Consider the following 13530-nt stretch of genomic DNA (forward strand, 5'->3'; position numbering starts at 1 on the left):
GGTGTAAAATAGACAGGCTATCATCAGCAAGTGTAGTGTTGCCACCTCGTAGCTCCAGAGTTCCCAGGTCAATCCTAAACTCAGATTACTGTCTCTGTGGATGTTCTCTGTGGATGTCTGCATGAGTTTCCTTTGGAGTCTCCAGTTTCCTTCAGAGAATCCAGATGAAGGATTGGCTGGTCGATTTGCTACTCTACATTTCCCTTCAGTGTAAATTAATATACGTGTGTGTGTGTGTGTGTGTGTGTGTGTGTGTGTGTGTGTGTGTGTGTGAGAGAGTGAGTGAGTGAGTGAGTGAGTGAGTGAGTTTGGGGGAATGGAGTAGTGTTCCATGAAGTGATTAATTGTATTTACTGAATCAATAGTAGAGGCATTACAATAAAAGGTACAATAGAATCCAGTGGTGCAATGGAATCAGCTTTTTAACAGTCAAACTACTAAATAATTTGTTTAACCTGTTGAAGGGTCTAAAAAAAAAAGTACATAATTTGTGTAATCGCCACATCTCTGCATTTCATTTTTTTTTTTGCATGTTTGGCTCTAGGAGTGTGTGTCTGTAGTGATAATTAATAGTTCAACCCAGTGGTTATTTCCACTCATTTTCCAGTGATGGACTTCTGGGACATCCATAAGCTTCAGTTTCTACTGACCAGCTTTGTTTTCCACTTATTGACTGCAATGACTGACTCCTGTACCACCCACTGGGCAGCAAATCCTGTCTACTGACTGGGGTAAAGCAGATCCAGAGTAGTGAACATTTCATTGATCTCTCTCTTATAGCAAGGTTCCTTTTAAAACCTATTCATATTAGATTAGTTTTACATGGGGTGGGGGTAATATAATTATTACTGGTTAATCACTAGTCCTGCCAGTAAGTTTTAAAGACTTTGTGTTCCCACTTCTGAAAAGATTGTCTTTAACCTATTATAAAATGACCAGTAGAAATAATGCCAGGTAATATACAGTCCCCTCCAAAAGTATTCTTCTGTTTTTGCCTTACACTGAAGTTATTTGGATTTGAGGCCAAAACATGAATGTGACAATATATCAGAATTTCAGCTTTCATTTCCTGATAATTACATCTAAACATGTTAACTTAAATGGCACCCTTTGTTTGAACCCACCCATTTTTCAAGTGATCAGAAATATTGAAACATGTGACTGACATGTTTCTTGTTGCCCAGCTGTTTCCTGTTAGATTGATTGATTGTTTAAACAATTAATAGGTCTGAATGTCTATTCTTCATTTGAGCTCTCCGTTTTGTCTGTGAAGACAGCATTTGTTGTTAAAAATGATAAACCAACATGAAGAGCAGAGAGCTGTCCATGGAAGAAAAGAAAGTCATTTTGAAGCTGAGAAAAGAGGAAAAATAAATCTGAGCCATTGCACAAGTTTTGAGCAAAGCCAGTGCAACAATTTGAAATGTCCTGAGAAGAAAAAAAACAAGACTGGTGTACAAGCAAACATACATTGAAGAGGTGTGCCAAGGAAAACAAAAGCAACTGATGACAAATCTTGTGAAAGCTGTCAAAAACCAAACAAACAAACAGTCCATGACATCACCAACAACCTCCACAGTCCAGAGGTGATGGTATCACAATCTACTGTTTCAAGAAGACTTTGAGAGTAGAAATCCAGAGGCCACACCACAAGATGCAAACCACTCATCAGCAGTAAGAATCTGTTGGCCAGACTGGAATTCACAAAGAAATTTTGAAAGAAAGATGAGCCACAAAAGTTCTGGAACCAGGATTAACTTTTACCAAAATGATGGAAGGGCTTATGATCCAAGACATACAAGCTCATTGGTCAAACACCATGGAGATAGTATCATGGCATGGGGTTGCGTGGCTGCTTCTGGAACAAGCTCACTAGATTTATTTATTTATTTTTTATCATATAACTGTCATGTCTGCACCTGCTTCCACTCAAGACTCCACTTCCCAGAGTTCGCAGCGGCTTTCAAATATTTCTGCCACGGACTACAACCATCCTGCACTGCACTGTTCTCAGTCTCCGGAATTGAGGTTTTTCACCTGACGTCACAGGGTCACGTGACGCCCCGGTGTCTGTCATTTTGAAGGTCAAGCTAGCTAATGTCAACAACAGTAGCTAGTATGTTACTGTAGCAATGTTTACGTTCAGTCATTTGGATGACTGTTAAAACCTTTCAGTCTCAAGTTTTTCCTTTACTGTATTTACTAGTTTACTGTAATTATGATCCGGCAGCTATTTACACTGGATCTGGTGTAAATAGCTGCCGGATCATAATTACAGTAAACTAGTAAATACAGTAAAGGAAAAACTTGAGACTGAAAGGTTTTAACAGTCATCCAAATGACTGAACGTAAACATTGCTACAGTAACATACTAGCTACTGTTGTTGACATTAGCTAGTGCTAACAGCTAGCTGCTAGTACACTGCTACAACACAGACACCGACCCTAATAATACAGTTCTTGGTCATTGCCTGGTAACAGCAAATTTATAACGGGCCATGTCTCAACAGACTAAGAAGTTATTTCAATGACATTTAATAACATTTTGTTTATCCTGAGGACCGAAATTAAATGAAAATGTGAACAAACCTTAGCTGTAATAAGATGGCGACCACCGGCTCCAGGGACGACCCACTGATGTAGGCATGTTACCCAGCCTGACACAAAATATTTGTAGGCATCCAAACTCTTGTACGCTTTCAGATCAATACCTGTGTATGGCGATGGGTTTTTAACGACATAGGTATACAGATCATGTGGGCCGAAGTCAGGTAAAGACGAGGGCTTCGTGTACTTCCGTACGTCAGTGAACAATCCTGGTGGAAGCAGGTAAACGTCGTTCTCTAAGCCTGCTAACCTCAATTTTTGCAAATACCTCTCCCTCTGCTCGCCCTGTAAATGCCCTACGTCGCTGGATAGTGAAGGTGTTTTCTGCATCTCGCTCCTTTTTCTGTTATGTTTTTCGTTTGTCGCCTTCCTCACATTCAAACTGATTCGAGCCGTGACGTCCAAAATGGCAGCATCACATGACTTGGTCACGTGGGTGAAAAACCTCAATACTGATTATCATACACACCTCTTCATAATCACAGCCTCATCACCGCTGTGTATTTAAGGACTTTCAGTTCTCAAAGACTTTGCGAAGTAAACACTCAGTATTCCCTTGCCTGACTTTACCAAGCCTGTCTTGTGCTGATTATCTGGTTATTGATCTAGTTTGTGCTTTGGTTTTTGACCTCTGTCTCCACCTTTGATATCCTGTTTGTGCCTTGCTTGACCATTGCCTGTTTGTTGACTCTGCCTTCACTTAATGATATTTGCATTTGTCTGACAGCTTTGTCTTTAATAACCTCTCTGCCATTTTACATCCATCTGTCGCCTGCATTCCTGACACTAAGTCATGATGATAACAGCAAAATGAATTCAGAAGTCTACAGAAATATTCTGTCTGCCAATTTAGAGAGAAATGCATCCAATCTAATTGGGAAGAATTTTATCATGCAGCAAGACAATGACCCAAAACACACTGCTAGCACAACAAAGGACTTCATCAGGGTGGAAAAATAGAAGGCCTGGCCAAGCCAATCATCAGACTTTAACTCAACAGAGCATGCTTTTCATCTCCTGAAGAGGAGAATGAAGGGAGAAACACACAAAACAAACAACAAATGAAAACAACTTCAGTGCAAGTCTGGAAAAGCATCACAAAGAAGAATGCAACAGTTTGGTAATGTCAGTGGGTTGCTGGCTTGATGCCTTTATAACAAGCAAGGGATATGCTTGTTTGACATATTTCTATGTAAATAATAGGAAATGAAAGCTGAAATGCCAATATCATCTCATGTTCATCTTTTGATATCAAACCAAAATGTCTTCAGTGTATAGCAGAAACAAAATAATTGGGCTTGTCATTCTAATACATTCGAAGAGGACTGTATGTCCCATCCAAATTGATGTGGCACAGATTTCATTGTGTCCTGTGGGAAAAGACGTTTTGTTTCTTCTTCAGAATGGAAGTGTGATTTCTGTCATCTTCCACCAAAACCCAGTATTTGTCAAAAAAAATTCTCGTCTCGTCTTCTTCCGCTTATCCGGGACCGGGTCGTGGAGGCAGCAGTCTAAGCATGGAAGCCCAAATTTCCCTTTCCCCAGACACCTCGGCCAGCTCCTCGGGAAGAACACCGAGGCGTTCCCAGGCCGGCCGAGAGACATAGTCCCTCCAGCGTGTCCTGGGTCTTCCCCGGGGCCTCCTCCCGGGGGGACATGCCTGGAACACCTCCCCAGGGAGGCGTCCAGGAGGCATCCGAAAAAGATGCCCGAGCCACCTCAGCTGGTTCCTCTCGATGTGGAGGAGCAGCGGCTCTACTCCGAGCTCCTCCCGAGTGACTGTGCTTCTCACCCTATCTCTAAGGGAGCGCCCAGCCACCCTGCGAAGGAAACTCATTTCAGCCGCTTGTATCCGCGATCTTGTTCTTTCTGTCATTACCCAAAGCTCATGACCATAGGTGAGAGTCGGAACGTAGATCGACCGGTAAATTGAGAGCTTCGCCTTTTGGCTCAGCTCCTTCTTCACCACGACGGACCGGTAAAGCGACCGCATCACTGCGGAGGCTGCACCGATCCGCCTGTCGATCTCACGCTCCATCCTTCCCTCACTCGTGAACAAGATCCCGAGATACTTAAACTCCTCCACTTGAGGCAGGACTTCTCCACCAACCTGGAGAGGGCAAGCCACCCTTTTCCGGTCGAGAACCATGGCCTCAGACTTGGAGGTGCTGATTCTCATCCCAGCCGCTTCACACTCGACTGCAAACCGCCCCAGTGCATGCTGAAGGTCCTGGTTTGAAGAAGCCAACAGGACAACATCATCCACAAAAAGCAGAGATGAAATCCTGTGGTTCCCAAACAGGATTCCTTCCGGCCCCTGGCTGCGCCTAGAAATTCTGTCCATAAAAATTATGAACAGAACCGGTGACAAAGGGCAGCCCTGCCGGAGTCCAACATGCACTGGGAACAGGTCTGACTTACTGCCGGCAATGCGAACCAGACTCCTGCTCCGTTCATACAGGGACCAGACAGCCCTTAGCAAAGAGCCCCGAACCCCATACTCCCGAAGCACCCCCCACAGAATACCACGGGGGACACGGTCGAATGCCTTCTCCAGATCCACAAAGCACATGTGGACTGGTTGGGCAAACTCCCATGAACCCTCGAGCACCCTATGAAGGGTATAGAGCTGGTCCAGTGTTCCGCGACCAGGACGAAAACCGCATTGTTCCTCCTGGATCCGAGGTTCGACTATTGGTCGAATTCTCCTCTCCAGTACCCTGGAGTAAACTTTCCCTGGGAGGCTGAGAAGTGTGATTCCCCTATAATTGGAGCACACTCTCCGGTCCCCTTTCTTAAAAAGAGGGACCACCACCCCAGTCTGCCACTCCAGAGGCACTGTCCTCGACCGCCACGCGATGTTGCAGAGGCGTGTCAACCAAGACAGCCCCACAACATCCAGAGACTTGAGATACTCAGGGCGGATCTCATCCACCCCCGGTGCCTTGCCACCGAGGAGCTTGCAAACCACCTCAATGACTTCGGCTTGGGTAATGGATGAGTCCACCTCTGAGTCATCAGCCTCAGTCTCCTCAGTGGAAGACATGACGGTGGGATTGAGGAGATCCTCAAAGTATTCCTTCCACCGCCCGACAATGTCCCCAGTCGAGGTCAACAGCTCTCCACCCGCACTGTAAACAGTGTTGGCAGAGTACTGCTTCCCCCTCCTGAGGCGCCGGACGGTTTGCCAGAATTTCTTCGAGGCCGACCGATAGTCCTTCTCCATGGCCTCCCCGAACTCCTCCCAGTTCCGAGTTTTTGCCTCCGCAACTGCCCGAGCTGCAGCACGCCTGGCCTGCCGATACCCGTCGGCTGCCTCAGGAGTCCCGGAGGTCAACATGGCCCGATAGGACTCCTTCTTCAGCTTGACGGCATCCCTTACTTCCGGTGTCCACCACTGGCTTCGGGGATTGCCGCCATGACAGGCACCGGAGACCTTGCGGCCACAGCTCCGAACAGCTGCGTCCACAATGGAGGTAGAGAACATGGTCCACTCAGACTCAATGTCCCCCGCCTCCCTCGGAAGCTGGGAAAAGCTCTCCCAGAGGTGGGAGTTAAAGACCTCCCCAACAGAGTGCTCGGCCAGACGTTCCCAGCAAACCCTCACCATACGTTTGGGCCTGCCAGGTCTGTCCAGCTTCCTCCTCCGCCAGCGGATCCAACTCACCACCAGGTGGTGATCAGTTGACAGCTCAGCCCCTCTCTTCACCCGAGTGTCCAAGACATAGGGCCGGAGATCAGATGAAACGACTACAAAGTCGATCATCGACCTCCGACCTAAGGTGTCCTGGTGCCACGTGCACTTATGGACACCCCTATGCTCGAACATGGTGTTCGTTATGGACAAACCGTGACTAGCACAGAAGTCCAATAACAAAACACCACTCGGGTTCAGATCGGGGAGGCCGTTCCTCCCAACCACGCCCCTCCAGGTGTCACTGTCCTCGCCCACGTGAGCATTGAAGTCCCCCAGTAGCACAATGGAGTCCCCAGTCTGAGCACCCCTCAGTACCTCTCCCAGGGACTCCAAGAAGGCCGGATACTCTATACTGCTATTTGGCCCGTAGGCACAAATAACAGCAAGAGCCCTCTCCTCAATCTGAAGGCGCAGAGAGGCGACCCTCTCGTTCACTGGGGTAAACTCCAACACATGGCGGCTGAGCTGGGGAGCTATAAGCAAGCCCACACCAGCCCGCCGCCGCTCACCACGGGCGACTCCAGAGAAGTGGAAAGTCCAGCCCCTCTCGAGGAGCTGGGTTCCAGAGCCCAAGCTGTGCGTGGAGGTGAGCCCGACTATCTCTAGCCGGTACCTCTCAACCTCCCGCACAAGCTCAGGCTCTTTCCCCCCCAGCGAAGTGACATTTCATGTCCAAACAGCCAGCCGCTGTGTCCGGGGATCAGGTCGTTGAGGCCCCTGCCTTCGACTGCCACCCAATCCACACTGCACCAAACCCCTACTGCTACCTCTGTGGGTGGTGAACCCACAGGAGGTCGGGCCCACGTCACCTCTTCGGGCTGAGCCCGGCCGGGCCCCATGGGCAAAGGCCCGGCCACCAAGCGCTCGCATACGAGCCCCAACCCCGGGCCTGGCTCCAGGGTGGGGCCCCGGCTGCGTCATACCGGGCGACGTCACGGTCCTGGATTTTTTCTCCATAGGGGTTTTTGGTGAACTGCTCTTGGTCTGGCCTGTCACCTAGGACCTGTCTGCCTTGGGAAACCCTAACAGGGGCATAATGCCCCCGACAACATAGCTCCTAGGATCCTTCAAGCACACAAACCCCTCCACCACAATAAGGTGGCAGTTCTAGGAGGGGGTCAAAAAAAATTTTTTAAACAATAAAATACAGACTACATGAAAAAGCCATTGTCAAACATACAATGTTTCTGGGAGTTTTAGGTAAGTTATTGAGTTCCTAGCACAGGCATTGTCTACATACTTTTTCATGTTTATAAAGAGCATACTTATACTGTAGAAATTATAATTACTGTACTATGTTCTCTATAATTAGTATATGTTCTCCAGCATATGAACCACAGACATTTGTCCAGAAATCCTGACCCATCTGAATAGTATGTTATATTCATTCAATTTTTTGGCCCACTCTGTTTATACCTATAAAACCAATGATTGTCATGCACCAGTTCCATTGGCAGTAAAACAGTCCCAGAGCATAATGCTATCACTACCATGCTGAACAGATGTTGGTGTTCCTCTGTACCTCTGGTTATTGTGGCCAAACAACTCAATCTTTGTCTCATCTGACCTTAAAACCTTCCTCAAAAAGGCTTTTTCTTTGTCCATGTGGTAAGCTTCAAATGTTAACTTGAAGGTGTCAATTTTGGAGCAGGTGCTTCTTTCTTGGATGGCAGCTTCTCAGTTCATGGCAATTTAAAATTCGCTTGACTGAAGACCATGGTCCAGCAGCTTCCGTTTTAGGGCAGGCCTGTGTCTTGGTGGTTCCTGAGTTGTTCCTGACCATCCAAACAAATTTCCTCTCAGGTGAGAGTGACAGTTTGGGTCTTCTTCCAGCAAAGTGGCTTGGCAAAGTGGCTACACCTCCAAATAATTTGTACTTATGTACAATTGTTTCAGCTGATGATCTTGGAATCTGCAGTTGTTTAGACATGGCTCCAAGAGACATTCCTGAGTTGTGTAAATATATGCCTTTTTTTTAAGATCTGCACTAAGCTCATTGGACTTTCCAATGTGTGTTAATGTGGTACTGTGTATTAATCAATCCAGTGAGTGCTGTCAAACTGTTTTATGTTGGCACAGAGAAACTACCAGCTGTAGACCATCATGATTACTCACAGGAAGTTAAGAAGCCTTGGCAAGTTAAAACACATTTTGAAACTTTCAGCACCATTGGAATAATAATCTAAGTAGGCATATGTTAATCTTTGACCCCTAATGTACAATTTTACCCTATGTTGATTTGAGAAAACCCAAAATAAATTAACTTCTGCACAAATTTTTTTTCTTTGATTTAAAGATATTTGTTGTATCACCATTCTGTGACAGAAAAAGAACAGTTCAAAGAAATCACTGAAAGCCCAATATTGCCATGATATGGATGTCCATGATGTCCATATCCCTGGATATAAACATCTGACAGCAACTGTACATTCATGAAGGTGTCTCTTTATTGTAGACTTTGACAATGGTACACCTCCCTTCTCAAGAGTGTTCTTGACTTGGCTAGATGTTGTGAAGGTTTTTTTTTCCCCCCATTTAAAGAATTCTGTGATCATCCACTTTCATTGTCTTCTGTGGTCTTCGGGGCCTTTTGATGTTGGTGAGCTTTTTGATGCATTTTTTGAGGAATGTACCATATATATATATTTTTTATTTAGCCACTCATAAAGTTTCTATGAGCTCTCTGTTAGGTCTGGTTTTTTTGTTTGTTTGTTTGTTTGTTTGTTTTTTCAGCCCAATGATGGCCTCCTTCACTTGCATCAACAGCTCTTTGGACCGAATGTTGAAAGTGCTGATGAATAACAACCAAACACAAATTCAACACTTGGAATCAACTCCAGACTTTTTATCTCCTTAATTTGCCATGAAATAATGAGGAAAAAGATGACATCTAGCCATGAAACTGCTTAACAGTCAATTATCCAGTTACCTTCTGTCACACCTTAGTGTGTTTCAACCTGGCACAGCTCCAGTGCTCACTCATGTCTATGCGCACGGAGTGCATTGCACGCGTCCTTGGATGATTCATCAATGTACACAACTGTTGCTGATTGGGAGCGCAGTCAGCGCATGCACATATAAGGGCACTGGTTACACTGACATGGCATGAAGTATTGTTTTGATTGCCACGTTCATGTCTAGCTCTGTTTAAATACCCTGGATTTATGATTCTGCTTTCAGTTTAATGACTGTTTCACTTTCATTTGTTTCCATTTTGTTACTCTGACCTTGCCTCATGTTATGTCTGTAAATAGCACACTTGTTAATAAAAACCTTCCTGCACTTACATCCGCCTGAACACCATATACCTGACAGAATACTTCGCTGTAACAATGGATGTAGCAGCTGGATACAGGCATACTGCGCAATGCTATGCCAAGGCAGAGAAGGAAGACCCCCATTAATTTTTTTTTTGGGGGGGTGGGGGGGGAGTGAGACTCAGGATGGCCTCCGCTCCACTGCTCGTGCCGCTGCCTGGCTTTGAGGATGTTGTTGTTCCACCGACAGATTTCAAGGAGGACGAGCTCTTTGCTCCATCATTGGGCTTCTGGGAGTATGTCATAACTCAAGAACCCATGCCAAGATCCAAACCCATGTCCATGCCAAAGTAATGCTGATACCAGTGTCATGCCTGAATCCATGCCCATGTTTGAATTCATGCCCATGCCAACACCATGGTCCATGCACATGCTCAAGCCCAGAGTCTTGCCTGAGTCCATGCCCATGTTGATGCCAGAGTCCATGCCCATGTTAGAATTCATACCCATGCTGATTCCAGGCCCATGCTCAAGCCCAGAGCCATGTGCCCATGCTCAAATTCATGCCCATGGTAATGCCAGGGTCCATGCCCATGCTCAAGACCAGAGTCCTGCCTGAGTCATGCCGCAGATGCCAACTTGTAAATCCAGAGGCCACTCCAAAAGTGCCTTTATGCCCTCTTCCTCTGATCGAGACCCTCTTCGAATGAATTGGTATGGATCTCTTCGGGCCATTAGATTGGTCTGCATGAGGGTATCGCTTTGTTTTAGTCTTAGTGGACTATGCAATGTGATACCCGGAAACAGTCCTGCTGCGTAACATTTTTGCACATAATGTGGCAGAGGCACTGTTTAAAATTATCTCCCATGTTGGGATTCCCAAAGAAATACTGACTGACCAAATCACTACATTCATGTCATGAATACTTTGTGAACTCTGAGTTATTGGGGGTTAAATCCATCTGAACTAGCATTTATCACCCACAGACAGATGGCTTGGTTGAACAGTTTAACCAAACTCTTAAAAACTTGGTTCATACATTTGTAAGTGAACTCACACATAATTTGGATAAACGGCTTGAGCCCTTGTTGTTCACAGTACAAGAGTTTCCGCAAGCCTCCATGGAATTTTCCCCATTCGAATTATTATATGGGTGTAAGCCTTGCAGCATTTTGGAGGTGCTACAGGAAAATTGAGAGGAGGGACCTTCAAATAGTAAAAACGAAATTCAGTACATTCTCAGCATGCACACAAAGCTCCACACACTCACTTAATCCAGGAGAACTTGCAGCAGGCACAAGAACGTCAGGCCCAGCAATACAACAGGGGTGTGTGTCTTGGAGAGTTCACCCCAGGAGATAAAGTACTCATATTATTGCCCACTTCGAGCTCCAAATTGATTGGCAAGTGACAATGGCCCTTTGAGGTCACACGGCGAATCAGAGAAGTTGACCATGAGGTGAGGCGAATGGATAGGGGCAGGGTGCTACAAATCTACCACCTCAACCTGTTAAAACATTGGAACGAGGGGGTCCCTGTGGCATTGGCATCAGTAGTTCTGGAGAGGGTGGAGCTGGGGCCAGAGGTAAAAAGAAAAGTAACCACTCAATCCACTCCAGTCCCCTGTGGAGACCACCTCTCACTACCCTAACTCATGGAGGTTGCCAGGTTGAAAACAGAATTTTCCAACATGTTCTCGCCCCTTCCCAGCTGCACTCACCTCATAGAACACAGTATTGAAACACCCCTAGGGGTGGTGGTGTGTAGCCACCCATACCGCATGCCCAAAAAGTGTGCGATTGGGCAGGTGGAAGTATGATATCTAGCTTTCCACTTGGGTCATGGGCAGGTGCTTCCCCACATTGACAAAACTGCAGCTATTGGGGTCTGCCTGAGGCCCAAGAACAAAAAGGGGGTGAGACAGTTCCTGGGGCTGGCTGGCTACTATCGCAGGTTCATACCTAATTATTCGGACATCACCAGCCCGCTGACTGATCTAACTAAAAAGGGAGCACCAGATCCGGTCCAGTGGACAGAGCAGTGCCAACAGGCCTTTACCAAGATAAAAGCTGCTCTGTTGGGGGGGGCCCACTTTTACACTTTCCTGACTTCTCTCTCCCTTTTATTCTACAGACAGATGTGTCAGACAGAGGGCTGGGGACCGTTCTGTCCCAGGAGGTGGAGGGGGAGGGATGTCCAGGACTGTACATCAGTCGCAAGCTCTCTATGCGTGAAAGTAAGTACAGCACCATTGAGAAGGAGTACCTGGCCATCAAGTGGGTGGTCCTCACCCTCCGGTACTACCTGCTGGGGTGCTCTTTCACCCTCTGTTCAGACCACGCGTTGCTCCAGTGGCTTCACTGCATGAAGGGTGCCAATGTGTGGATCATCCATTGGTATCTCGCCCACTAGCCTTTTAAATTTGAGGTGGTCCATAGGCTGGGGGCGCAGATGGTGGTGGCGGGCTTTCTGTCCCGTTGGGGGGTTTTGGTGCAGGCCGGATGGCTCCCCAGCCTGAGTTGGGCGGTGGGAGTATGTGGCAGTGGAGGCGTGGTCAAGTGTTGGTTTGTGAATGGAGGGCGGGGCCAGGGAAGGTGCGTGGCAAAGTCATTACACCTGTTGTCAATTAATGGTGTGTGTGTTTGTTACAGTGATAACGGCGCAAAGAAAATGAGGAAGAGGGGGGATCTCTCTCCCGACCAGAGCACGTGTGTGTGTGTGTGTGTGTGTGTGTGTGTGTGTGTGAATAAGTTGAGTAAAAGCTGAAAAACAGTAAAACGGGAAAAATCACAATAAAGCCTGTGTTGACACCAATTCCCGCCTGTCCGCGCTTCAGTATTCCACCCACATCAGGGTCATACTACATTTGTTTATAGAAGTTGGTGAGGATCATACAATTGTTATTTAGGCTGGTAAATAAAAACAAAGAACTGAAGAGAGGTGTACTTTCTTTTTTCCCATGACTGTATGAGCATTAATCAGGACACTGTGGTATCTGTTGTCTCCTGTGGAGCCGCACTTAATTTAGCATCTGTCTGAATCCAAATACAAACATCTGGCTGTCCCAGTATGTAATGTTGCAAATGTAGTTTGTTGCTGTGGCTGAAATCCTTTTCTCTCTCATCCTCTCTTTCTTATTGCAGATGATGGAAAGCTTTCCCTGGATGAATTCCAGGCCTTCTTCTCTGACGGGACCCTGAATGAAGAGGAACTGGAGAATCTTTTCCATACCATTGATTCAGATAACACCAGGTGAATGTCCAGTTTAATATGGATGAAGAGGATAAAGCAATGTGATAATGGAGCACATTCACAAAAAGAAGTGAAAAGCTGTCAAACTGATAGAAAGAAAATTTGTGGAAAAGGGAGACCCTGTAAAGCAAGTAGAGTGAAGAAGCTGTGGGTGTCCCACATCATCTTTAACTATTTTAATATCTGCATTTATGAAGCTGGACAGACTAGATGTTATCTCTTTGCCTTGTTGTTTTTGTTTTCTGTTTCTCTCTTTCTCAGTCTACATGTCTAGTTACTTTTGTAGTGTCCCTCCACTGTGTGTTTACCGTACATTTGTGTCATACATGTATTTCTCAACCTTCACTGTCGTGTGTGTGTGTGTGTGTGTCTCTCTGTCTCTCTCTCTCTGGTGTGTGTGTGTGTGTGTGTGTGTGTGTGTGTACTGCACATGCCCGGGGAGCAGAGCGGTGCATGAGTCTCAGCTCTGTACCGAATTTTGGCAAATTAAAAACTTTAACACCGCACCCATTGTAACTGCCGTCGTTAATGTAGCAGAGGTGATACGTCTTGGATATTTAATACGGCATGTGCCTTGTCACAGTATTACGATCAGCCTTTAAGCAAGCCTTGATCAGTGGCCGCATATACAAACAGCGGCTGCAAACCCACAACCCTGTCCCGCAGCTGTCACTGAATCAGGATATTATCCCTGATTTTAACAACTATCTACGCCA

The 13530-nt window shown here is 46.3% G+C and overlaps 1 protein-coding gene across 1 annotated transcript in view; it reads left to right on the forward strand.

The window, feature by feature from the left end:
• Positions 1 to 13530, forward strand: part of necab2 (N-terminal EF-hand calcium binding protein 2) — a 329089-nt gene that overhangs the window by 101599 nt on the left and 213960 nt on the right. Inside the window, exon 3 of the mRNA XM_060923931.1 lies at positions 12706 to 12814. Within this exon, the coding sequence (XP_060779914.1) occupies positions 12706 to 12814 (109 nt within the window). The remainder of the gene's footprint in view (positions 1 to 12705; positions 12815 to 13530) is intronic.

The sequence above is a fragment of the Neoarius graeffei genome, chromosome 6 (assembly GCF_027579695.1).
Source record: "Neoarius graeffei isolate fNeoGra1 chromosome 6, fNeoGra1.pri, whole genome shotgun sequence".
NCBI classification, from domain to species: Eukaryota; Metazoa; Chordata; class Actinopteri; order Siluriformes; family Ariidae; genus Neoarius; species Neoarius graeffei.